This window comes from Eurypyga helias, unplaced genomic scaffold (assembly GCF_000690775.1).
Source record: "Eurypyga helias isolate BGI_N326 unplaced genomic scaffold, ASM69077v1 scaffold20766, whole genome shotgun sequence".
In the NCBI taxonomy this organism is placed as follows: Eukaryota; Metazoa; Chordata; class Aves; order Eurypygiformes; family Eurypygidae; genus Eurypyga; species Eurypyga helias.
Window position 1 is genome coordinate 4,792 of NW_010254974.1, and position 26,688 is coordinate 31,479.

General features: G+C 41.2%; 1 protein-coding gene across 1 annotated transcript; it reads left to right on the top strand.

Annotated features, from left to right (window-relative positions):
* Positions 1 to 1,638: 1,638 nt before the first annotated feature.
* EHD4 (EH-domain containing 4) lies at positions 1,639 to 23,339 on the top strand (the record flags this gene model as incomplete). The annotated part of the gene is made up of 5 exons (XM_010153186.1): positions 1,639 to 1,815; positions 7,164 to 7,261; positions 15,616 to 16,028; positions 19,685 to 19,849; positions 22,520 to 23,339. Coding segments are annotated over 5 exons (1,390 nt in total), but the record flags the coding sequence as incomplete, so codon positions are not given.
* Positions 23,340 to 26,688: the final 3,349 nt, after the last annotated feature.

The window sequence follows — 26,688 nt, forward strand, 5'->3', positions numbered from 1 at the left end:
TTCATTTTGATACACCATCTGCTTCAGAAAGGTGAGGGGACTGGTGTACTGTACACTACATGCGCAGAGAGGTTTGAGGGTTGGGGGTTTTTGCTTTTGGAGAGGGATTAGTTTTATTTCCCTGTAACTGTGCATTAGGTACAGCTTATTCTAGAAGTAGAACAAATTGAGTTTGGCATGTTCTGGCATGACTGTTCTTGCGTTCCTCCTTTCCCACAGCTTTTAGCCCTGGCATTTTTGTTTGCTTGTTTGTTTGAAGCAGAAAACTGCAGGAAATATGTAAATAACTGTTCTGTGTTTTAAACCTCCCAGATCATAGGTTTAGCTGATTTCAGCCAGTTTGCTAAAGCTAGTGGAAAAAGGTCTTTGAATTGTTTAGCATTTATTTAGTTCCTTAAATTCAGCTTCTGTGCACTGATCTATCAAGTCTGTGAATTTTTGGGTATTGAATTTAAAGACAGATTGTTCAGCAAGTACAAATACCTTGTAGAATGGGTTTTTTTGCAGTAAAAGCAGCCAGCATATCCTCTCAAATCAATACTGGCTTATGAAATGATAGCAGAACGGGCATAATGCTGTTGTATGAAGGGCCAGAACAAACCTATTAGTCAAAGATTGGCATTAATATAGATGTGCTCAAACCTAACTAGTGCTATCATTGGATGTAGGACCATCATCTGTGCCTGAAGAGTAGTTCTTGTTTAAATCCAACTTTGATTGTGTAAAAAGTTAATTTATACTTGGTTAAAAGTGTGGGGTTTTTTTAAGAACTCCACATTACATGAAACCCATGGAAATAATAATTACAAGATTATTTGAGTTGATTGGAAAATTTTAATGCTTCTGTAATGTAAAATTACAGCATACTTGAAGACAATTTGGTCTTAATCTTGAGGTGAACATTGAAGTGGCACTGTTGTGAATGACAATAGCACTCATGCCCTAAAGTTAAGCAGGGTTGTCTGCTTCTGTTTCGGAGAAGTGGCAGTTACCACAGTGTGGGCTGCAGGAACGTTGTAAGCTGGAGGCTTGCTTGATAGGCTTGGATTTCTCTTTGCTTCTCATTTGCCAACCAGGAAGGGATGCGGACAGGCATCAAAGGGAGATGCAGAATGGTTTCTGTTGGTACAGGGCTGCCTGACTTGATGTGTCTCAAGTACATTGCTGTTGGGTTTCAAGTTCTGCAGTTCTGACTTAGTTAACAATGACTTTCTGATATGCAGGTCAAAAGAAAAAGATCCTTTCCTCACCTCCAAATTGATGTGATTGTGTTGTCTCATAATTGTGTGATCTCTGCCTGTGGTAAGATGAGTTAAAGTTAGTAAAATCATACTGAGTTCATCAGAGGGTTAGATCTGTCAGCAAACTGATGCTGCTCACATCTTGTTTCAAACCGCTCCCTCTTAGTACCAGCAGCACTTGTATAGGCTTGAAAACTCACACAGAAGCAGCAATGTCTAGTTGCGGTTTGGTGATTTTTTTTCTTCCCTAGTTAATAGAAATAATGAAATGCAGAAAAATGTAATTTTATTATTCCGGAGTGTGTATATCCTTGGGAATTTTAAAGCAAATTACAGGGAATTGGTTTTGCTATAGTTCCCAGTCATTCATTCTGTTATTTGTGTTCTCCATTTCTAGATATCTGCTCGAACAAGACTTCCCAGGCATGCGGATTGGCCCAGAGCCTACCACGGATTCTTTTATTGCTGTGATGTATGGAGATTCAGAAGGAAGTATTCCTGGAAATGCCCTAGTTGTTGATCCTAAGAAGCCATTCCGCAAACTCAGCCGCTTTGGAAATGCTTTCCTGAACAGGTATGATCTGTTTGCTTGTTGTCTTTTTATTTTTATGTTTAAATTTCTGCTTGATACCATCTTCAAACATCAGTGTTTTTTTACTAAGCTTTTTTTTCTGCTGTATTTGTTTTGAACATCATGGAATAAATACTCAGATACAAGCAGGAGTGGTGGCAGTTCAAGTAAATTAAAAAAAAAAAAAGGCAGCACGGGGTAGGATAGTACTAGCATAAAGCTGTGTACACTTGGTAATACTTCAGATAAATGAAAAAGGTGAGGAGTGTTTATATATAATCAGTTATCAGAACAGAAAATCATTGTTAAAACCAGTTCACAGAAAACTGCTGAAACACTCCACCAGCTAACTTGTTTGTAAGGCATTACGCCAGCTAGAACTCAAGATCAGTTTGGGCACAATTTTCCCTGCTCAGCAAAACTGGTAGGTTAGTACTATTACTAAGAACTACTATCCAAAAAAGGAAAAGATTTTTTTCCCTTTGGATCTGTCATGTTCCTTTATGCTGGGGTCTTGCCTGAGGTCTTGGTCTTACCTGAGCTGTTGTGAATTTCTGGGATAGGCAAAAAGGCCTACGAGAATGGAGAATATTTGAATCTGCTTTCTGGATCAAGTACATATTCAAGCTGTTAAGTGTTTTAATTTTAATTAGCTGGTTTTTAAGCAGTCCCATAGACCAGGATAACAGGGTTAGCTTTTGGATGGCTGCTGGGTATTTGCAAAAAACAGGAGAGTTGTTCAGGGCTGTGAATATTGCAGTGGGTAACTTAAGCAGCAGGCTAAATCATAGAATTGTTTAGGGTGGAAAAAACCTTTAAGATTGCCAAGTCCAACCGTAATATTTCCAGTTTGAAGTTATAAATAACTTTGTTCACATTGTGTGAGCAATCACCTTGTTTTCTTCCTGTATTTGATAGTGGCTTGATACGGAGGCCTGGTTTTGCAAGCCAATTAATCTAAATTGGTTCTCTTTTAACAATAAACTTTCCTCTTTGGCTGATAAACGCTGGCATATGTGTTAAAAGTTTGTTATGTACAGTCTCATCTCTTGCTGTGCTTATTCACAGAAGAAAGTTTATAGCTGCTTACAATTGGCTTGGCCATTGCTTTGCTGAAAGGTAAGGATATTTGCTGTGGGAAGATGCAGTCAAGTCTCATTTTAAATAATAATTTTGCAGCCCAAGACCCCTTTCTGTGAGATTATTGGCTAAGTCTTGGCCTCCATATCACTGTTCTATTTCTCTCTTTCCCCACCATTGTGCTCTCTGTGAAAAGTTAATATAATTATACTGTAAACAGTATTTTGCACAGTATTTAAATATTGACACAGAACATGTGATAATACTAAATGTTTGGATGAATGGGTTAAATAATTTTTTGCTACATCATCTGTCTAGCTAGTTGTGTCAGGTCCTGAATCTTAGGGAAACAAGATTGTTAGCTAAAAATATATACAAAATAACCAAGTAAATGATTCCAATTCTTTTGGTGACTTTGGTATTATTGTACTGCTGGTAGAAACTTTTATCTCCCCCTTTGCTCTGCCATAGTGAGGCCACATCTGAGGCCCTGTGTCCAGTTCTGGGCTCCCCAACTCAAGAGATAGGGAACCACTGGAGAGAGCCCAGCTGAGGGCTATGAAGATGATCAAGGGAATGGAGCACCTCTTATGAGGAAGGGCTGAGAGATCCGGGTCTGTTTAGTATCTGTTTAGGAAAGAGAAGCCTAAAAGGGGATCTTATCAATGCTTATAAATACCTGAAGGGTGAGTGTCAAGAGTATGAGGCCAGACTCTTTTCAGTGATGCCCCACCTGGATGCGTTCCTGTCCAGCCTAGTGAAAGCTAGGTGAACCTGCTTTCGCAGCGTGCTTAGACTAGATGATCTCCAAAGGTCCCTTCCAATCCCTACCACTCTGATTCCCCAGTGTTCACATTTGCTCCTTAGTTTTGCAGCAGCAGATCTAGGTGCTTATATTTCCTTAGCACCATGTTTAGTCTGCCACTCTGATCATATTGCTGGTTTTTCAAAACACTCAACTCATTTCTCTTTTCTACTTCTATGTAGTTGAAAATATCTAAGGCTTTATTTCAGTTTCTTTAAGTAACTTGTCATCTTTACCTGCAATCATACTCAGTATTTTGCTTTGCCTTTTCCCATTTGCCATACTTGCAGTGACAACGTTTTATTCCCAATTTTTCACTCATGTCTTAATATATTTCTCTCTACTTCTTTCCTCCTCACTTTTTTTTTTTAATGGTTTCGCAATCCTAGTGTTTTGTTTTCTTGAAAACTTACTTTTACAAGGCTATGGACACTTAGATTATGAAGTGTCCTTTTCATCTGAATGTAACATGTAAGGAAACAGTGAATGAGGTAATGGAAAAACTGAAACCAAAAAAGAACACAGTAGCACAATCAAGGCTTGTACTTACTAATTAGATGCATTAATTTATTGATGTTACCTTACCTCTTTTTTCCATGACCCATTATTATTTCCCCCTGTATCTTGCTGCTTGTGATAGATGTCTCTGTAAGGCTCCTGCGTAGAGAAACTTGTCTTTTATTTCTCCTGTGTCCTTTTAAGGCAAGCTGGTAGGGGAAAGGGGATGGGGACAGGACTTAGCGTGCCCTTGGAATGAGTGAGGAAAGAATATTGCAGTATACTAGAAGATCACAGCAATAAATTGGTGCTGCTGAGAAGAAACACACGGTCCTGCTCTATTCTAATGGGTATATGAATGGACACAAAAAGGAGTATAAATTCTTACTAAATTCTGAGAGTAATTCAAAGTTAATCTAAATAATAATAAAAACATTATTACAAAGTTGTTGATTTTATTTTTGCAAACAATGTAACATATTTTTGCAGTGATAGTCTAACATTGCTGGTTTTCTTTAACAATAGTTTTAGAACAATATGAAAACCATGACAGTGTACAGGCTTGTCATAAGCAGTTAGTCATTCACACAAATATTTTTATAAAGTTTTTTTTTGGTGGAGGTCTGTTGTCGTTAAGGTAGATAGTATGTAGTTTTGCTTTTTATGAGGCAGAACTTAAAAATCACACTTCATGCAAGTCATGAAAGAAATGATGGTTCAGAGCCAAATCTCGGAGTCAAAAAGAGATACTCGGATACAATCAGCATTACAGTTTTAAGTTGTCTGAAATATTAGTTGGATGCAAGATTTTTAACCCATCAGTTGTCTTTAAATCGTGGATATATTCTAAAAGCTACAGCCAGTTAATTCTGAGTTTTCTTCTATTTCATATCATTTTCCTATATACTTTCCTCCTTCCCTTGCCACAAATGACTGCTGCAAAGACTGCAATGTCTTGCCATTTCTGAAACCTGTAGGTCTCCATTTTCTTCCACAGCCTTTTCCTGCTGTCACAGTTTGGGGGATACCCAAGTCACAATACTGCCATACTGTTCAGCTGAAATAATGGTGCCTGTTGTCTTGTGAAATAGGCCTAGAAACAACTCGGGGATAATAAACAAGATCTGGGCTTTCCAAAGTGAAATAGTGATTAAAAAAAAAACCAGCAAGACAGACAATTCCGTCTTTACACGTCCAGATTTCTGAAAGCTACATCATGTTGTACTTACTAGTGATGTATATTTTTGTAACGGTTGGCATGGTCAATTGTATTTTCTTTGTCACTAATACGCATCCACTATGCTACCACAAAACGCATTTACTTTTATGTCATGCTGTCTCCTTTAGGTTTTGGAAAGTTCAAAAAATGTTATTTTATTCAATAGCACCTTACTGCTCTTTCAAAAGCACCTCTTAAACTTGTAGAAAATTAACTGTAGTGGAAAAGTTTGCTTCAGGTTATGAAGTATTTTCTGAATCTGATGTTCCACTAAAAAAAAAACCCCAAAAAACCAAACAAACAAAAAACCACACCAAAAAGTGTAGCGTCGTTTATATACCCTGGGGTTTGTCAGGCCGCAATGGCTGCTGTTTCCTTATCCTCTCTTGGGTTTCCGTGAGGGGCGTAGCTGATGCTGCCATTTGTTGTACCCAAGAAGGGATGCCATGTACTTTTATTACACACTCATTACTACAAGGTCACCTGAAAAATAAGGTCAAGCAGGGTGTAAGGAATTTTTCCTTCCTGATTTCCTTTGAATCATCTTCATCATTATGTGTCCAACAATAGCTTCCAAATTTTCATGTATCTTACGTTTTGCATCTGATATTTGACTGCCTGAACTCTTCCTGACTGGCTTCAAGACCAACTTTGGTCTTGAAGTTCTTGATTGACCTTGGTATGGTTAAAATTTGCTGTTGGTGATACCCTGTTTCTTGAGATAGCGTGCCTTCTAAAGCGATGGCTTAACACAGAGCAGCCATCTTACAGCCTGGGCCTGCAGCTTAACCCTGTGCTAGGCTGCCTCGGGGAGAAAGGGCCGCTGTGCTTGGCAGCCTCACAGGAGGAGGGCAGGTTACACTGTGTGCCTGTTAGTAAGGTCTTCAGCTGCTACCTGGTAAGAAGATTAAACTCTTACGCAAGTCTCTTAAAGGCAGTTTATGATAAAGGGAGGTGAAGTTCTTCAGTCATGAACTGTCCCAGGAGCATCAGAGTAGTTTGGATTTAACACAAGAAGTGTTCTGCGTAACTCTCAGAGGCCTCGTGAATTATTTATTTTTCATAATACCACCACTGAATTTGTCTCCCATCACAGAGGCAGGAGATTATTGTTTAGAGCCTGCTGTGTGTAATTTGAACTCTTGATTCTGGCAGTGGAACAGCTTTTGCTTGGTTTGTGGGAGAAATACTGTTCTTTTTCAGTCCTCCTCAAGCCCCACCTAGGGAGGATGGTGGGTTAGAGATAGGACTGTTCAAATGCTGCCAGAGCAGGTGAGAGGGTGACTTGCCAGTAACTGGAATATAAGCGTATTGTCAGTATGGCTTTCTACCTGCTTCCCTTTTCTTCTGAATCTCCTTCAATTTCAGCAGAAGAGTACATGAAGAATTGTTTCTTGTGTATACTAATTTTAGTCTTAGCAAAATGCTTGTTTTATGCAGTCTTTTTAATGCTGTGTGTATGACCCATGTTGTCTGTTCTTCCAAAATTTGGAATTTCATCAGCACTTAGACATATGGCTTTACAAGGTTTTCTTGTGGGTTTTTTTTGAGAAGCTCTCTGTTTATATTTTGTTTTCTTAAACATGTATGGTTGCAAAACATAGGGCTTCATTGGGACTTAAGAAACTTTATTTTAAAATAATCTCACTTGAGTCTTTCTAAAAGCAAATACATAAAGGGGAGCTCTCAAGGGACAATCTAAATGTGAGTTAGAGCTATTATTAAAGCTGTTTTTCTCTCTTCCTGCAGGTTCATGTGTTCTCAGTTACCTAACCAGGTACTGAAGAGCATCAGTATCATCGACAGCCCTGGCATTCTGTCTGGAGAGAAGCAGCGCATCAGCAGAGGTGAGTTACAGGGCTTGAAAATAACTGAGCTCACTATTTTTGCTGTACTGGACAAGTCTTCATCCTTTGGGCCTGTTTTAGTGGTTTTAAGTTGTGATGTGTCCCAAACTTTCTTACTACAAGGCCTATTAAACCCATGTTTTAAGGCTGGAATTAAGGTTTGGAATTTTTTCTCTTGAAAACTGGTGGGGTTAGGATTTTTATCATCATCCTGCTATGGCTGCAAATAGCTATGGCTTTACAATCTGTTGACTAATTAGTGCTTTGACACTCCTGAGAAAAAACCTTATTTCCATAATTTTAGTTGCTTTCCACAATGTAATAATGAATAGAGTTTTACATATACTATTTAAGTTAATAAATGAAGAAATGTTTCATAATGGCTGTAGTTCTTCAAGCTGGTCATGTTTAAAAACTGAGGAGCTTGGGCTGTAAGGTACTTTTATTGTAGGGACAGCTGGTAATGTTGCTTCCTAAGGTTGTTAAGTTGTGTTGTAATATAATTGTCAGTCAAAAGAGTTAAGGTAGGAAGAGAGAATGATATATATATTTTTTTCTTTTTTTTTTTAAATAAAATGAAAATTCTGTGAAGAACTGAAACCTGGTTTTAATAAATTATTCTGTCTGTGAAAACAGCATGATGTAAATAACTTCCTGGTTTCTTTCAGCTGCATTTAAGTGCGTGTCAGAGGTTTCTGTGGAGTTGCAAATGGTAGTGAATCCGGTGTGTGGCTTATGCTGCCCTCTGTTTTCAGATCTTTGCTTAAGAAAAGGAAACCTGGGAGGGAGAAGTAATCAGCCTTTAACATATCACACCTGGGATTTTCTGAGGAAATCCTGGAATGAGCACAGATATATGCCAGCTGTGCACCCAGCTTTGGTCTTTACATTGCACTGACAGAATAGGAGACTAACTTAAGACTGTGATCTAGATTATGCTTGCTTAGTAAACTGGTCTACTAGATGTTTCTGGATTCTCTGTTCTGTCTGAATGTGGGTTTTGTCCTCTTTATTGCTCATGTAGTCATGTAAAGCATTCATCATGGGGAGAGCTATGTATTCTTATATGTGATATATTGGTGAACTAGCAGAGATGCACAGCAGTGAGTGCTCTACATCTGTGCAAAGGCTTGACTGTTGCCAAACCAGATGAATAAAACAAATATTGCGAGTTGGCACTCTTATTTCTAGGCAGAAATCACAGAATCATTAAGGTTGGAAAAGACCAATAAGATCATTCAGTCCAACCATCAACCTAATACTACCATACCCACTAGACCATGCCCTAAAGTGCCATGTCTACATGTTCCTTGAACACCTCCAGGGGTGGTGACTCTACCACTTCCCTGGGCACCCTGTTCCAGTGCTTGACCACTCTTTCAGTAAAGAAGCTTTTCATAACATCCAATCTAAACCTCCCCTGACACAACTTGAGGCCATTTCCTCTTGTCCTGTCACCAGTTACCCAGGAGGACAGACCAGCACCCGCCTCCCTATAACCTCCTTTTAGGTAGCTGTAGAGAGTGATAAGGTCTCCCCTCAGCCTCCTCTTTTTTTAAGCTAAACAACCCCAGCTCCCTCAGCCGCTCCTCATAAGACTTGTTCTTCAGACCCTTCATCAGCTCCATTGCCCTTCTCTGGGCACACTCCAGCACCTCAATGCTCTTCTTGTGCTGAGGGCCCCAAAACTGAACACAGGATTCAAGCTGCAGCATCACCAGTGCCACGTACAGGGAGACAATAGCTTCCCTACTCCTGCTGACCAGACTATTCCTGATACAAGCCAGGATGTTGTTGGTCTTCTTGGCCACCTGGGCACACTGCTGGCTCATATTCAGCTGGCTGTTGACCAACACCCCCAGGTCCTTTTCTGCCTGACAGCTTTCCAGCCACTCATCCCCAAGCCTGTAGCATTGCATGGGGTTGTTGTGACCTAAATGCAGGACCCAGCACTTGTTAAACCTCATACAGTTGACCTCAGCCCATTGACCAAATGTATAACTAAGCACCTTCAATCTTCTCATAAAGTGTCCACAGAATATTTGTCTCAGTTTACACAGAGTCTGATAGAATCAAAGATGATCTTAAATCTCCTACTTCTGCTTCTCCATTTTGGATTCTGTCTCCTTTTTTCCTCCACCAAGAAAAATCAGGCTCATCTTTCTTCCTCTTTGCTTCTTAAATCGAGGGAAAAGGATGCTTGGCAGCATCATTCAGGTGTCGGCTGCGCCTTCTTTAACAGTATGGAAGGGAACATGAAATAAGCAGAAATAAGCAGAAAACTAGAGCATCATATTAATACACCACTGAAAAAGAGAGCAGTTGTGTGACAGAATTAAACACCGTTAGGGATCGCTGTGGAAGTCCCAGACTTCACCTGTGGGACAGTTGTATTTCACTCCAGGTTATGTTTCACTGGCATGCCTCTTGCTTAAAGCACCATGGCTCGTCACTGCCATCTAGAATTCCTCTTGTAACTTAACAAAACATATGGCTGTTGCTTTATTGCTCAGAATTTCTGATGGAATGTGCCTTATCAATCGTTTTTATGGCCTAGCTGGCCTGCCCTTTGATATGGTAGACTTTCACCAAAGTTCACAGTGGTCAGTCATAACATCCAACTCTTACCTGTTTCACAGACTTTGGCTTGACTAGTTTGCATTTCATGGATTTCCCCCCCCCCCCCAGTGTGTAAAGGATTATCTTGAATACATAACTTGAAATAGTTCTTTTATCACAAATGTGCTTCTCCAGTATGCTGTGTAGCTTTAACCAGTGTGGTTGTACCATAAATAAGGTTTGGGGAGTCAGCTTTACAGCACTGTTCCCTTTGTGCCCCAGGTTTGCAGGGCAGGTGGTGCCAACATTTAAGGTTTCATATACTTAGGCATCAGCATACGTGAAGTACCTACAAGTCACTGTATGGACCTATTGCATGCACCTATTGCAAGCTCTGGTGATTAGGCAATGGTGCGCTCACCCATGTCTGAAATACTGCATAGTCAGATAAGTTTCCTGTACGTGACTTTTGGGCTGCTTATGCAGTTTCCATGGAGGCGGCTTTGTGAAGTACAAACTTGACTTGTCCTGTGGTGCACCATACAGCAAAGCCTGTCTGATCTGCTTCTTGAAGAAGTCGCGCTGACTTCAATGTATTTATGCTACAAGTCTTAATTTAGCATGTTTTGAAGTCTGAGTTGCTTAGATTCCGTTTTAAATCACTGTATGTGAATGTAAGCAGGAATCTACAAGATGTTATCTGCTGTCCCTAAATGTCTGTGTCAGAGGAGGTTCTGTCTGTACACTTTCAGACCAAGAAAGGGTTTTTGCCTTCAAAATGTGTCTTTACCCCTTAAACTCACTGGCTGCTTTTCACTGAAATAAGGTTGCAGCTCGTGTGCTTCGCTGTGGGAACTGCCCTTTCCCTTCACTATGAAGGTGATTAGACTAAACATAGGGCTGCTTATCTGTGCTTGCCAGGAAGTCTCCAAATATACAGGTGACTATTCAGAATTTCTTTTCTGACAATTTCACAATTCTTTTATTTCAGTATTTTATAGTTCAGCAATTTTTTAAGTGTTTTGTTTCTCTCAAACTTTTTTTTTCCTTATTTAGGAAATAGCAGCAAGATTTATAATATATGCAAGATGAGATTTTTCATAATCTAGTAATGAAATGTGACATTTGATAACACCTGATAAGTATTTTTAGATGCTTTCTATTCTACAAATTATTGGTGACTGTTCGTATCTGAGTTTTTAAATGACTTTTCTGCAAGAAGGTTAACATTGGTGAGCAGCAATGTTTCTCATTGATGACGTTTTCATGTCTTTGATGTAAGAGTAATGTTACAGGGTCTCAGTGTAAAACCTTCACTCTTTGCTGTTGGTGTTTTTTTCCATCTTCTCATGATCAACTGCTTAACTATTTACCTATGAATAGGCATAACACCTGCATAATGACAGAATTTGACAGGTATCACAAGAGTAAGGTGAAACCTCCTGAGACCAACAAAGCAGTCAAATGTTAACTTTCAGGTTTAATTTGCAGGAAAATACTAAAGGGACTCTGTAAAAATGCAGGATAGGCATTACTTCCCAGCAAGTTTTATTTATAACCCTGGAAAGCATCCAGGACATGGATGAAGAAGGATTGAAGGGTCAAAAATAGACACCGAGTCCAACATTCAAAGCTAGCTGTCTTTCGAGGCACCTTTCCCACTGCAGTTGTGGAGGGAGGATGTGCCAGAAGCTTCCTCCCTGTCAGTGCAGGGGCTGCGTAAGTGGCTGGAGGCGACTGTGGAGACGCGTGCCAGCATTGTTCCCGGTCAGACAATGCCCGCCCTGTGCCACACCACTGGTGGCGTTCACATAGCCCACGTCACACAGAAACGTGTGTATGGTCTGCAAGATTTGGAAGGCACAATGAGCGTAAGCAGAGGAGGAAGGAGGAGCAATGTCTGGCAGGGCGTGGGGAGGAACTGCTTTTAGAAAGGAAGGTGGGGGAGGTTGGTTAATGATGAGTGGCATGAAAGCAAGGGTTTTGAGAAGTATGGGGAAATTGCTCAGAGGAAAATGGAGGATATTGGTTAGCTTGTGTTTTTAGAACTGGAGTTATTTAAGCACAGGTGATTTTCTCAGTTTAATCTGGCTTGTGAAAATGTAGTCATGGATTAAGTAAAGAGATGTATATAGTTACAGCATTGTGTCAGGCTTTCCCTGGTGGTGAGGCTGTGCATTCTCCTTAGGATTAGTCCACCAATGGGAGTGCAGCAAGCGTGTTATCCAGGAGCGCTGGATTGAGGCAGCCTTTCATTAACATAACTGGAAACTTCCACCCAGGACAGCAGAAAATATATCTTTCCATGTGGGATGGAGCTCTGATTGACAGACTGGGACAGTTTAGATGCTTGCCTGTCGCAAAGCATTAGGACAGCAGACTGGGGGAGTAGGGGCAGGCTGCTCTTGTCCATGTCCAAATTGTGTGTTGTAGTCTCGGTTGTGTGGTACTTAGGCAGCACTGGCAGGTGGGATGTCTCCAGCACTCTGTCCACCCCTGATTCATCTGGTGAGTGGATATCATGCTCTGAGCTTGGAGGCTCCTCATTGCAGTGTTCATCTGAGAGGCACCTGGCGCCTCTCTTCTGCTGTGCCAGTGGCACCAGCCCCAGGGGTGGACGGACTGGACACTCGGCCTGTCTGGGCTGGCAGAGGATGGGTGGAGCCCATCAGGCCTCCCTAGTTGTTTTCTCAATTGCAAAAGCTTTGGGAGATGGTATTATGACAAGTTGGAAATTATCTACCTTGGGCCCACAAGGGAAAGCCTACAGTTTGTTTAAATCCTTATTACTGACTAGCACAGAAAGTTGACCCACTCTCATACAGCATGATCACACAGCTTATGGCTGCTGGCTGTTACATACTGGGCTGGTACTTTGCCCTGTGCCAATGCCACATGAGAGCTCATGATCATTCGTCTTGTCAGTGTTTCCAGGGCTGGTGACCACATGCAGTCTGTCGCCAACTTTTTCATCTTTTCCACATTGTTCCATTTTGTTCTCCTTTGTGGTTTCTGTGCAGCCCATGACTGATGCCCAACAGTTATCCCTCTGCTGGGGGCACCAACCTGCTCCCTCCCTGCAGCTTGGGATGAGCTCAAGAGCTCTGCAGTGCTGCTGGTGGCTCGCTGCTTCCCTCTGCCCCTCACCTGGGTGCAAGGGTGACTTGTGACTTGCTAATATACATTTGCAAGTAGATGTACCTGGTGAGACATAGATCTTCAGGTTGGATGTAATTGCTGACATCAGTCACTGGAACAAACGTGTGAAGAAATAGCAACAGTAGGGCAGCAAGAGGCTGAGAAGTATCAACACCAAGTTTTTTTGGTCACGTTTTCCAAACGGCCCAGTGCTGACCTTCTACTGCTCAACTTTGAAAACCCTAATCCACGCACATGTACTGTATGGGACAGGATCCTAAATGCACTGTCTCAGTGCTGTCCTGTGGCTTCCTTTCAAGGTCATTGCTTTGATGGGCTAGAGCTGCATTTTGTTCTCTGGGGGGGCAGGGTCGAGAAATCATGAAACCAACTGTACGAAAACCTTGGCTGAAATATTTAACCATATTTCACTCCGCTGTGGTTCAGGTATACTCTAATGCATAATGAGTTAATCTCTTTATAGAATAGGTTCACTTCTAATGACAAATTTTCATTAAAATGAATAATTTCTTTCAGATTTTTTTGATGACTTCTTTTTCTTAAAATTTTCAACAAGCAGATATTTCTTTCTCAAAGCAAATGCTTCATTAATGTTTAATCCATATTTAAAATAAATGTATTGCTAGTTAACGTACACTTTTTAACTGTGCAGTTGCTTTTACAGTTCAAAATCCACCAAACTTGTGGTGTGAATTTATATATTTATTTAACCAGTCTTATAAGTCACCTTCTCACATAGCCACTTGTGGAAAACTTAGTAGAATTTGACTTGCTTCATTTTGCAATTTTATGTATTTCATTTGAAGAATATTTCCTTCTGCATGAGTGAAATCGGAACAGATGATTGCATAGCTGAGACTTGTCCACTGATGCACAACTATGTTGTGTGTCATACAAGATGTCGCTTCTTTCTTACCTGCTGAAATTCATAAAGATAAATTATTCATACTGATTTTAGTAAGATTGTTAGTGTAAAGTGAGAAGAGTTCTTTTGGTGATGTTTTGTGCAGCTCTCCTCCTTGCTCCCACCTTTTGTTTCATGTTTAACTCTTTAGGAACTGGTCACAGGAAAGAATGTATGCACCAGAGCATCAGTATCTGGAAAGGGGATGGATTTTGCACACTTTACAAAGTAATCCTTTTAATGGGAAAGGTTATGTTGGCTTTTCTTTCTTTTCGAGCCAGATAATGAGTCTGACCTGCATCCTTTTGGATGGTAATAATACTTTTTAGGCATAGTCCGCTCCTTTGCTCCAAAAGCAAAACCTGATTCCCTTTTGGGTTCCCTGATAAAGACCAAAAACTTGAAAGTATAGCAAATAATGACTTGACTGAACCAGCATTGTTTTAAGAAAAGCTACGCAACTTTACGATGTCCCCATGCCCTTTTATTTATACTGTTTAAAAGATGCTAAGGCGCATGAGGAGTGGCGAAGAATGTTTTGCTCCTATCTGAACCAGGTGTATGAAGTGTTTGTCTAATAGGCTCATCTATGAGTAGTCTAAGTGGGTTTTCTTTGCTGGGGGATTGGAGGTTGAGAGGCTTACCTTACTCAGCTGAGAAATGACTGAAGACACCTGGGGGGCTCACTGGTGGTAACTGAGCTTTCTTTGCTGTTGACAGTTAAATATACGCTGCTGGGGGCAAAACTGTCAGTTCTGTTTGGGTTACTTTACACCAGTCCTAGAATTTTGTCTGCTTCTTCTTTTAGCTCTGATTTGTTTCTGAGAGGAAGAGGAGGGGTGGGGTGTCAGCTCCCAGCCCTTACCTTGCTGTTCCTTACTCAAACAAGATGAGTCACATCCATGCCAAGCCCAATGCCACATCACTCGTGGTGACTCTCTGTGGATTAAATGTGTCACTTCTGAATAAGGAACTCCTGAATTCTTTGTTGTGTGGATTAGGCTACCAGCTGCATTTATAAAAGATTCAGACAGGTGCTATGAACAGGCTTTACTTAAGAAAGTTAAAAAGTTTGTTGCACATGATCAGAAAGGTCACTGCTTGTTGTGTCCCATCACCTATCATGTCCCTGAAGCCATCAGCAAGGCAGGCACATTACTTTTAAATTGGATCTCTGAGTTTGCTGTGGTAGAAATAACAGCAAGTGTTGCAATGCAAGGAGATGGTAGTTCAGGAAGGGTTTTAAAATCAAAATATTTTCAGTTGCTGACTTACACTGGAGTGCTGCACGTGCGCCGTTTTCCCTGTTAGTACAGGTAGGCCGCGCTACCGGAGCAGCCAGTATTAACAGCAATGAAGAGAGCCTGTCGCGGGAGCCCCACAGAGCTGCTCAGCTTGGGCGTTCTGCTGCAGCCAACACTCCTGGGGAAGGGCAAGCATGGGTGTGAGGCAGTAACTCAGAGCAGCACAAAAGACAGCGGCATGGGAGATGGATGGCAAGGTTGAAGGAAGGGCAGTGTTTAAAACAAAATAGTGAGACCGATCTAAAGAAATGTTAGATACAGTTGTCCTGATCTCATTTTCCACAGACGTCTCTGCTCCAGGTGGTCCATCTCCTCTTTTCCCCCACACAGATGCTATGATCCCCTTGTTCTCCATCCCCAGCCCTACCTTGGTAGGTAGGGCTGGGGATGGAGAATGGTAGAACTGTAATAGTGTATTCTTCCTCCAGGCTACGACTTCTGCCAAGTCCTCCAGTGGTTTGCTGAGAGGGTTGACCGCATCATCCTCCTTTTTGATGCCCATAAGCTGGATATATCGGATGAGTTTTCCGAGGCTATTAAGTCATTCCGGGGCCAGGATGACAAGATTCGAGTGGTGCTTAATAAGGCCGACCAAGTGGACACCCAGCAGCTGATGAGGGTTTATGGTGCGCTCATGTGGTCCCTGGGAAAGGTGATCAACACTCCAGAGGTGCTGCGGGTCTACATTGGCTCCTTCTGGGCCCATCCTCTCCGAAACACAGAGAATAGAAGACTATTTGAAGCTGAGGCACAGGATCTTTTCCAGGATATCCAGAGCCTCCCGCAGAAGGCTGCTGTGCGGAAACTCAATGATCTCATTAAGAGGGCAAGACTTGCAAAGGTAAGAAAAGATTTAAAAAAACCCTAAATTAATCGAATGAGCAGTTTCTTCTCTCTCTTTCAGTGTGTCCTTTCTCACCCTTCCCAATCTTTCTCTACCTAGAAACTATGTGTTTTTCAGCAAATGGATTGAATTTTCAGTTTTCTGAGTAAGAGATAATCACTCAGGATACAGGAGGAGGTAGGAGGAAATAGACTTTTACTGCAGTGCCTTCCAAACTTTAGAGAAGGGATTTGGTGCTTGTTAGGCTATTAAAGCTATTGTTTGCTTGGTAGGGCAGTGATTTCTTTTTTTTTTTTTTTTTTCTGGACACTACAGCAAGGTAATCTTTTTGGAGAAAAAACTGCTTTTGTTTTTTAACAATATCTGGTATGTAGAGAATACTTAAAAAAAAAAAAAAAAGGAAGGGGGGAGGGGGCAAAAAACCCACAACAAAAACTATTCATATGCAAGCTTCCATATGCTTTTTTGCATATTAATGCCATAATGCATACCATCAATCAGCTGCTGTGGAAAAATGCTTTTACTAAATGTATTTATGGTATAACCTGCAATGCAAGACTGGTTAAAAGCCTCACTCTTGGCGGAGCACAGATAGTGATGAATTGGAGAGGTGCCTGTCCATTAGAAATTCCTGACCCTCTTAGATTGTATCTTCTTCATTCCCAGTCACAGAGAAACTTGAGTGATGCAGACTCCGTGTCATCATATCCAGAAAAAACCCAGGAACATGAGTTGTGTGCCCCGCTGTTGGTAGCCCCTGTCACCATCCCCCTTGGTTTCGGCTCTGGAGGAGTTACAGGCATTGTGTGCAGTGTACAGTCGCTAACCAGTGTGCGTGGGCAGGCAGTGTGTGACAGTGCTGGGACTGCCTACAGATGGCTGCGGAAAACCCGTTTCATTTTTTTGATAGGTCTCTAGTTGTCTTTGATGAATGAGTGGATGCCACTTTACAGCTTTGCGAATTATCACCATGTTTTAATTACCTAGTTGTAAAACCTTCAGGTGATATTTTACACTCATCCTCAGACTTTCTGCGTAACAACTCTAGCTTCATCTGTCCTTTCTTCTCACAGCCTGACTGGAATGAGCTTTGGTTGTAGTCTGATATATTTCTTTGCCTGTTTCTCTGATTCTGCAGTGAGTTTCTCCTATTGTGACGCTGCAACTGCTATTAGAAAAATAGTTAAAAGCACTGATAAGCTGCTTGTTGTTTTGAAAAAGTCAGAATGAAAATTGGTTATTGAAGAATGATGATTTATCATTTGGAAAATTGGAAAGGAAAACTAACCTCAGGAATACTTGAGGAGAAAGTTGGTGGTACCAGACAGAAATTCTAATTTCCTATGCAGTTATGAAACAGTCAGTTGAGCTAATGAAGTTGTCTTGGAACACACGTTTATGTGGACTTCTAAGTAAAAATGAAGAGGAGTTGCACTTACATTGATACAAGAATAGTCATGTGGGGATGTATACCACTTCCTATGTTGGCTTAATTAATGCTCTGGATGTAATGATACAGGATTTTTTTGTGACCTGAGCTTTTGCACCCTGTAGCAGTTGCTTCTTTGAAAATTACATTTAAAATCGCATTCCTGATGATGATGTGTTAAAAGTTGCTGTGACCTCAATCTGTTTTGTGGATGTTGTTGGCAGCTTTTTGCTTTCATTTGTTACAGCTGTTTTGGAAGTGAGAAAGTGTCAGATGGATCATCTTTAGGTGCTTCTATGTGACGTAAAATAAAAATGGATTAAGGTGAATACAAAATACAGTGCTCACAGGGCATTCTAATTAGACAGCTGTGGAAGGGGAATAAACTGTTTATCTGCAGGAAAGTGGCAATCTTTCCAGTGTTGTCTTTCTACCTTCCAAACTGAAATTACTGGCACTCAAAAAAATTTCTGTACAGCTTTGCATGTTTGGTGGTTTTGTTTGTTCTATATCTGTGCCACTCTGTTCTTAATCTTTTCTAAAGTATGTACAGTAACCCAAACCAAACTGTTAATTTGCTGTCAAATTTGGGCATTAGTCTTTTTTTTTAAGTCCTGTGACTCACTGTCCCATTTTGAAGCGGGGAACTGTTCTTATCTACAAGAAACACATGTGCATACTGGCAGACCTTAGGCCACTTGTGAAACTGTTAAGTGTTCTTGAAACATACTTTTCTGGTTTTGCTGGAAGTAGTATTTTAAATATAAGACCCAAAAAATTACTAAACTCTCTTAGCAACATCCTTGTTGGCTAAGTTCTGTCATTCTGGAGAAACACTCATATCTACCCTATTAGAAAATTTCATGGGTTTTTTTTTTAAAAAAAAAAACCTGCTTCTTTATGCTGTGGGTTTTTTTTTTCCTCCTCTGTAGAAATGAAAATTTATCTGCAATTAAAATGCATGCACTCTTTTTAGATATGAGGAAGTGATGTTGTGTGAAAGTTGCGATCTTAAGACATGCAAATAAAAACCGGTTACACCATTTTTCTGTGTTTGAGAAGATTGTAAGTAACTTCTGTTTTGGTAGCAGCTGCATCCTTTTTTGATGAAGGACCTGAGTTCTGTAAAGATTTGTCCTGTTGTGGAGGTCATTTGACTTCAGTTGTTCTGACCAGGTCAGACCTTAGGAAAGCAATTTGATTACTTCAGGTTGTGATAGATGTGCTTTGCTTCTAAAAGAAGCCTGCCCTTGCACATCCTTCTTGCGTGCAGAGCAAATATCAGTGCCCACAGAAGGAACTGGATAGGTGAACTCAATTCAGTTAGGAAGTGCAACCACTGTTTCTCTCTTGGGCCAGATTGCTCGCTATGTGGCCAAGCAGATCCTTTTGGTGGTGAAAGGTGGTGTGGGAGGGTGGCAAAGGGGAAGAGATGGATGGTTCAGCATAAGGGTGGAAGGAGGATGCATGGGCAGGATGGATGTTTTGATGGCAGTGCTGGATAATCACGACAGACGGGAAACTCTTAAGAGCTCTCCAAGTATCAGTGTGTTTTAAGACTTGTCATCCTAAATTAATGTCATTCTTTATATTCTGCAAAGGCTCTACTTTTCTCCCAAAGGCTTCGTGAGGCACCCATGGCATGCTTTTCTTACACTGACTGCTCTGTCACCCTCTGGTGGCTGCATAAATATAGACCACAGGTACTCACTTTTCTGGGATTAAATAGGTAGGAACGCAGTGTCACTTCAAATAGATAGCCCTGCCACTTAGCATATTTGGATTGCTTGAGGCATCATCCCATTGCTTCCCACAACAACTGGCAAGGCAAATGGACTTACAAATCTCTACCACTGAGACAGATAGACCAGAACGGCTGGAATTCTGCGTGTGATCCATGCATGTGGTGTCAGGACGTGGTTTTGGGGTCTTGCTTTTTCTCTCACTGTTGATACTGATTGAATGCGGTACCATGCTTTTCCCTAAACTGCAAGTGTACATCTGCATCTTTCAAAGGTGTTCGCTTTCTCTCTGCCCTCAAAGGAATGCTGAAAGCAGCAAAAGCTAGTTGGTAACCAGTTGTGTAAACATGAAGTTCCAGAAATAATCACTGATAATATCTTATCCTTGAGCTGACTTAGGGAAACATATTCTTTCTGTTTCTTTTTATGAACACTAAATATAGATAAACAGTAGTCCTGATTTCAGTTTTGCTTCTTCTTAGGTTCACGCTTATATCATCAGCTATCTGAAAAAAGAAATGCCATCTGTATTTGGAAAAGAGAACAAGAAAAAGGAACTGATCGGCAGATTACCAGAGATCTACATCCAGCTGCAAAGAGAATACCATATCTCAGCAGGGGACTTCCCTGAAGTCAAGAAAATGCAGGTAAGGTGATAGATTACAGTTCCACTGAAAAAATACTGACTTTCCAACAGGATTGCCAAGTTGGAAAAGGTAGGACAGAGTATCTCAGCATTATAGTTTAAGGTCGTCAACAACAGAGCAGCTGAAGTGACAATCAGTTGTGTCTGTTAAGGGATTAGCATGACTCGGAAGCAGTGCAGAACAAAAAAAATTACAACTTGCTTTTTGTGCATCAACTGATACAGAATTATAGAAACAGCTCGATGTCTGGATGGAGATCAGTGATGAGTAGTGTCCCTCAGGGATCTGTACTGGAACCAGGACTTTTATTATCTTCATCAATGACATAGCAGGATCACGTGCAACCTCAGCATATTTGTACACGACACCAAGCTAAGTGGTGCAGTTGGCACACCTGAGGGATGGGAAGCCATTCACAGCGACCTGGACAAGCTCACAAAGTGGGTTGGGGCAACCCCCAGTATCAATACAGGCTGGGGGGGGAGTGGATTGAGAGAAGCCCTGAGGAGAAGGACTTGGGGGACTGGTTGATGAAAAACTGAACGTGTATCCTGGGCTGTAGCAGAATAATTGTGGCCAGCAGGTCGAGGGAGCGGCTTCTCCCACTCTACTCTGCTCTTGTGAGACCCCACCTGGGGTACTGTGTCCAGCTCTGGAATCCCGTTGATCAGAGGGCTGGAGCACCTCTCCATGAAGACAGGATGAGAGAGTTGGACTTGTTCAGCCTGGAGAAGAGAAGGCTCTGGAGAGACCTTATGGCAGCTTTCCAGTACCTAAAGGGGCCTACAAGGAAGCTGGGGATGGACATTTTAGTAGGGCTTGTTTTGAAAGGACTCACCTCTGATTTGAGGTGAGCTGTTAAGAAACAAACAGTGTTCTGGGGAAGAACAGCTAATGTTTTGTTAACCATGCTTTTCAATTTGTTCCTCAAGCCTCCATTCGCAACTTTTGGATCTCGGATCATAGACTCCTTAAATGGCCTTTGATTTAGAAACTAATTCAGCTTGGAAGCTGAAGAACATGAGGTCAGGAGCTTGCTGTTTGGTCTTGACCGTAGGCTAGTCATGAGTGCGGTGGAGAATGTTTTCCAGGTTGACACTTGAGTATAATTCTGACAATTTTTGTGTTATACTGCTAATCACAGAGAGTGATGACTGGCTGATTAACCTATCTATAGGGATGCACATGCTTCTTTTATGAACTAAACTGTTTAACTTGGGAATCAATTATTGGCATGAGACAATAAATTAATTATAGATGAAGCACAAGATCTAGTTCAGGTAGGTTTTCGCTGGCAGGATTGTTGGAAGGGTTTCATGAGTTAGGATTTAAAAAGGGGTTGTGTGGAAAAAGCTGACTCTTTCTTCCCTTGCCACTTTTGTTGGTGATGGGGAATGAGGGAGTGGGGGGTGATCACTTTTCAGTTCAGGTATTGAAACCAAATTGGAATGGAACTTTATAAAAGTAAACTTCATAAAGAAACTTTATAAAAGTAAACACACACTTCATAGTGCGTGTGGTTAAGCCTCAGCAGCAGATGGCAGCAAATATGTACGTAAGAGATCAGTCACTGCTGTAATGAGGAGCAAAATCATGAGGACAGTAAAATTGTACCAAAACAGATAGCAGGTTTGACCTTTGCTTTCTAAAATTTATTGCATATCATACATTTATGCTGATAAGTTGCTGTAAATGAGGTGATTGTCCGTGTCACCTGAACAGGGTGATGGTTTTCCTCTAAGAAATCCAGAGTTCTGTTCACATGGATGAAGCCACTCTCCTGTTCTTCAAGTTTCTCTGGTTCATACTGTTACAGTTCTGGTATATATGGGAGCACCCCGCCCCTGCCCCGAGATGTGATTTGTCAAAGCAGTTCAACACTATTTTGAGAGGGGTTTTGGGGGGATTGGTTTGGGTTTTTTTACAGATTCCACTGCAATCAACTGTAACTCTCTTTCTGGCTAGCATTTTGCATGTAGAAATCACTTAATTGCCTAAAGTGGTTTTGGTTTTTCAACACTATGGTGGAAAACATGCTTGGGCTTGTGTTGAAACAGCACATATCACCTAGTTAAACTTCTCGTGGAGGTTAGTAGGAGTTTTTGTACAAGGTGAAAACTCGGCAGGGACCGTATGACTGTGAGTTCTGGCAGCACTTCTGTAAAAATGCTGCTGCTGTTATCCCAGCTCAGTGTTTCCTTATTGGTAAAGGACATTACTTCATGACCTAACCACAAACAAGAAGTTTAACCTATAAAATCAGATTAGTCCTGCAAATTCTTGGATTTATTTTTATCTTAAACACTTGCGTAAGTGCTAGCAGGACTGAGGGCCTACTTGCATATTTTCTTTGATGTTTGGAAGAAAAGCACCAAATGCAAAGTTGTTAGGTTACGTTCATCAACTGCTGTGTTCTTGTGCATTGCCACTTGAAAATTATATTGTGTCATTTAATAGACCAGCTCATACACTGCTGCAAAATTGTCTTAGTGTGTTTCACTAATATATTAGGTGTATGATACATATGTGTCAGCTTTGCTTCTACAAGAGGAGCTTCAGTTATGCTTCAAAAGATAACAGATTATTTTCCTTTAAAGCCTGTTCCTTAACCTGTTTCAATGTATTGGAAGTTGTTCTAACTACTGTCACCAAAACCTTTGTCATTGACAGGAGCAGTTGGAGACTTGTGACTTCACTAAATTTCACTCTTTGAAACCAAAGCTGATTGAAGCTGTGGATAACATGCTGGCCAACAAAATTGCCTCCCTGATGAGCCTGATCAGACAGGAAGAGACCAATATGCCCACAGAGATGGTCCATGGGGGAGCATTTGATGGCACCATGGCAGGACCTTTTGGCCACGGATATGGAGAAGGTGCTAAGGAAGGAGCTGATGAAGACGAGTGGGTTGTTGCCAAAGATAAACCTGCTTACGATGAGATTTTCTACACTCTGTCACCAATCAATGGCAAAATATCTGGGATCAGTGCAAAGAAGGAGATGGTGACTTCTAAACTACCCAACAGTGTCTTGGGGAAGATCTGGAAACTTGCAGACTGTGATGGCGATGGGATGTTGGATGATGAGGAGTTTGCGTTGGCGAAACATCTTATCAAGATTAAACTGGATGGATATGAACTGCCTGGCACACTACCTTCCCACCTGGTGCCACCATCTCACAGGAAACCTTTGCAGACAGCAGAGTGAAAAATACAAGAAAAATGAGGATTTGGGAAATCGTTCAACAGATGTGTTGAGAACACCAACATTTGTAATTAGTCTTAGATCCTTAAACTTCACAGCACATTTCACGCAAGCTACTGAAATTAGAAGCATAGTAGCAGGGAAACATTCCTGTAGGTGTCCCTGCTGACCTTCACTGAGACATGCTTGTCACAAGTGCCTTGTATAGATCTATCATGATGCGTGATGGTAAGGTGAGAATGGTTTTTGTAGTCCTGCTTCCATGTCTTGCTGCCTTTACAACCATTAAGAGAAAAGACCATATATAAAAATCACTGACCTTCACCAAACCTAAATGCTTTTATCACCCGTACGTTTCTACAAACCATTTCAAATAGTGCAAGGAAGCTCTAAACATTAAACTTGCCCGCCTATGCAAGGAGCTATTTTGTCTGCTAAAAACATACTTCAGACATCGAGTGAATGTCAGCATCTCTACAGTTTAAAAGGCAGATATAAAAAGAAATTTTATTTTTATTCCTTTTTTTTTTTTAATTTAATTTGGGGTAGAAAAAGCGAGAAGAGTAACGGAGAGGGTCTTTTAAGTGCTCAGAATATGAGCAGACTCATTTTAAAACTTTGCAGATTATAGCTAAAACTGCAAAATATTAAAGTGATTCTTTCAGTCTGTCGTCACTGTGTCCTGCTACCTGAAGAACTGCTTCTTTGGTTTTATACAGCACTATATGCTCAGTATTATCGTTAAAAGAACTGAATCTCCTTTGTTCCTTGGATCTGCAGTTTCTGTTGAGGTTTCAGTTTAGCTGCTCCGCAGACAAGAAGTTCCCGAGTTGTTCAAAGTGACAGCACAATGTTTTCATAAGCTAAAAAGAAAGAAAAATCATGTTTCCTTTGAAATCAAACCTCGCTTTCTGTTCAGAAAAGGTGCATTGTTCAAAGTCAGCCTCTTCAAAGCACATCAGATTGTCTTGGGAAGTTTTCATTGGTATTTAATTTCTATTTACAGGTAATTATACAGTTACCTCTGAAGATTATTTTTTTTATATAATATTTTTAAGAAAAGTTTTTGACTCTCTTGCCAACATGTAGCTGACAACCCAGGAGAGAGTTGATTCCTAGGGTGGCAGATTTGAAAGATCAGGAGGCTACCAGGAATCTTCACATTGACTTGTGATAGACTGGGTCCCTCCAAATAGTATTGCTTTATTCAAAACAATCCATGAAAGCAATGAATGCTTAACAAACATTCATTTTTTGAACAACACAATCGAAGTTGAACATATCGGCGCTTACAACTGATTTTTGTCAGTACCTTAAAGGAGCATAAATTTTTGGCCCTGTGAGCTTGAGTCTGTGGAGGGCCAGCTCTTTTCTAAAATCAAACGTGGCAGTCAGTCTTGCTCTATGCATGTGAGCAAGAACTGTACTCTGTCCGTAGTATGAAATGCCCTGCACATCAAAGGTACTGTAATTGTGAGCACTTCTGAGTCTCAGTAAGTGGTAGCAGTTGTTACTTCTGAGACAGAGCAAGCCAAGAAGTGGTTTAGTATCCTTGCCGTAGGGATGGGGAGGGAAGTAGTTTGGGTATTGTCTCCCAGTTAAGACTTTATTCACACTTACATGTTCAGATTTGTAGGTGACCTAAAAGGAACCTCAGCTTCTGTTTTCAAGTCGTACACTTGTAGGTTGTCCGTCAGGTTTAATACTTCAAATCTTTCCAGGCCTCTTGTATTTCTGCATCTGTTCTGATGTGAAATTACCATGAACTTTTCCAGGGCTCTGCTGTTTGAAAACAATGCAGCTATTTTAAGTAATGACAGAAGAACACCTTTACCTTGCCAGGCTTCCCAGCCTGTGTCAGAGATATCCTTGCATAGTTAAACTGTTCTTGAGGGCTTGCTTGCTTCTTTTAATTCTTAGATTTTTATTCTCTTATCATGCAGGCCTGCCAACTTTATTTCTGTTAGACCTAAATTAGGAGCCTAATTAGCCTTAGTGCATTTCTGTGCACTTCAGTAGAGCTGTGAAACTTGACCAAGACACACTTGACCTGTGTGACTGTTCATCTGCGGAGTAACTGTTTTTTCTATGTAATTTATTTTTGATTGAACAGAAGGTAGTCTATAGACATGGCAGGAGTTGTTTAAAAAAAAAGTTTGCAGAAGTAGTAACGTGTGCTTGTTTGTGTGTAGTGTCTGCAGTCAGTAACACACTCATACACTAATGATCAGCCTGACTAGCTTAGCAAGGAAAGCCACCAGGAGAAAGCAAGCTTGTGTATTGTGGCTACTGTAGTGTGGGCAAAACTGAGAGAGGATCTGGGAAGTTACTGATCCTCTGACTCTGCCTTACCTTGTTCTTCAGCTGCAGAAGGTTCCAGGATGGACCCATGTTTGAATTCCCACTGTGGGTAGCCTGCAGGGGTGATGTTCCAAATGCTTTGGAGCTGTGTGATCCCATGCCAGTAGAAATATCCTCCTTCAGTGAGGGGAGCAGGATAGTTTCTCAGTGATTTGATTTTATTTTTCTAGCTTTACTGGTAGTCAAATGGACAACACAGCCTTTCCTTTTGCTCCATGAGTGTGTCCTAACTTGGGCTGCGGGGAGGCAAATTGAAATGCATCATTTTGATAAGTTAAAATATTTTGTCTAGATGGGGTTGAAATGTTATGCTTTGTTTTCCTGTAGAATTTGGAAGGGGAATGTACAAAGCATGTGGAGGAGTAGAGGTGGATTGCACTGTTTATTTGGAGGGATGGGTGTATTTCAGGATTGGCATGCAGAGCTACATGCATAAATGCATTTCTAGGTATGTGGTGCAGTGCACTAGCATTGTACGTATTTGATAGGAGTTAAGTACATTTCACGTAGACTTTTTAAACAGCAGCTTCTCGCCCAGCTAAACTGGTAAGGTAGGTTGCTGTTGCTCGGAGGAATGGATCTCTCTCACTACCTCCTCGCATACCCATGGATCTATTCCACTTGCCCTGCTGGTCACCTGGCTTGTCCGGTCCTGCAAGGTCATTCAGTTAGTTAAACCAGCCACGTCCAACAGTTTGGATAATGTTCTGTGGAGCCCATGTGTTAGGAGCATGAGGAGTGAGCAGGTCTACCTTTCTCAGGAAATTGTGCTCTCAGTCGTTACTGAGAACCGCAGTATGACGTAACCTTTGGCATTCAGTTTCATGTTGCGAATCGCTGATGATGGAAGTCGAAGATGTTGGAGTTGTTGGCTATTTTATGTTTAGGATTTTGATTACATTTGCTGCAACACCATTCGAAACGGTCAGTAATTCAGCCTGTGAAATCAGTGCCCACTGATGTAGGCTGCTGCCAGAAACCAAAGTACAGACTGCTGCTTTTACCTTTTCTCCAACTATTCCAATACACAGTTTGAATTCCCAACCCTAGTTCTGTTCCCACAGGAATTCATAAGACATGTTGTAGATTGGGACAGAAAATGTGAGGCTATTGCTCATAACCACACTACAGGGCAGCGAGAGCCTTTTAAAGCTGTGACAGCTTGAAAATGGTGAATTTATAAGGATCTTTACGTCTGGGTGAGGTCCGTTGTTAGTTGGGGCTGGTATGGATTTGTGTGGAACCTGGTCTCAAAGCAGCCATACCCAGTCCCT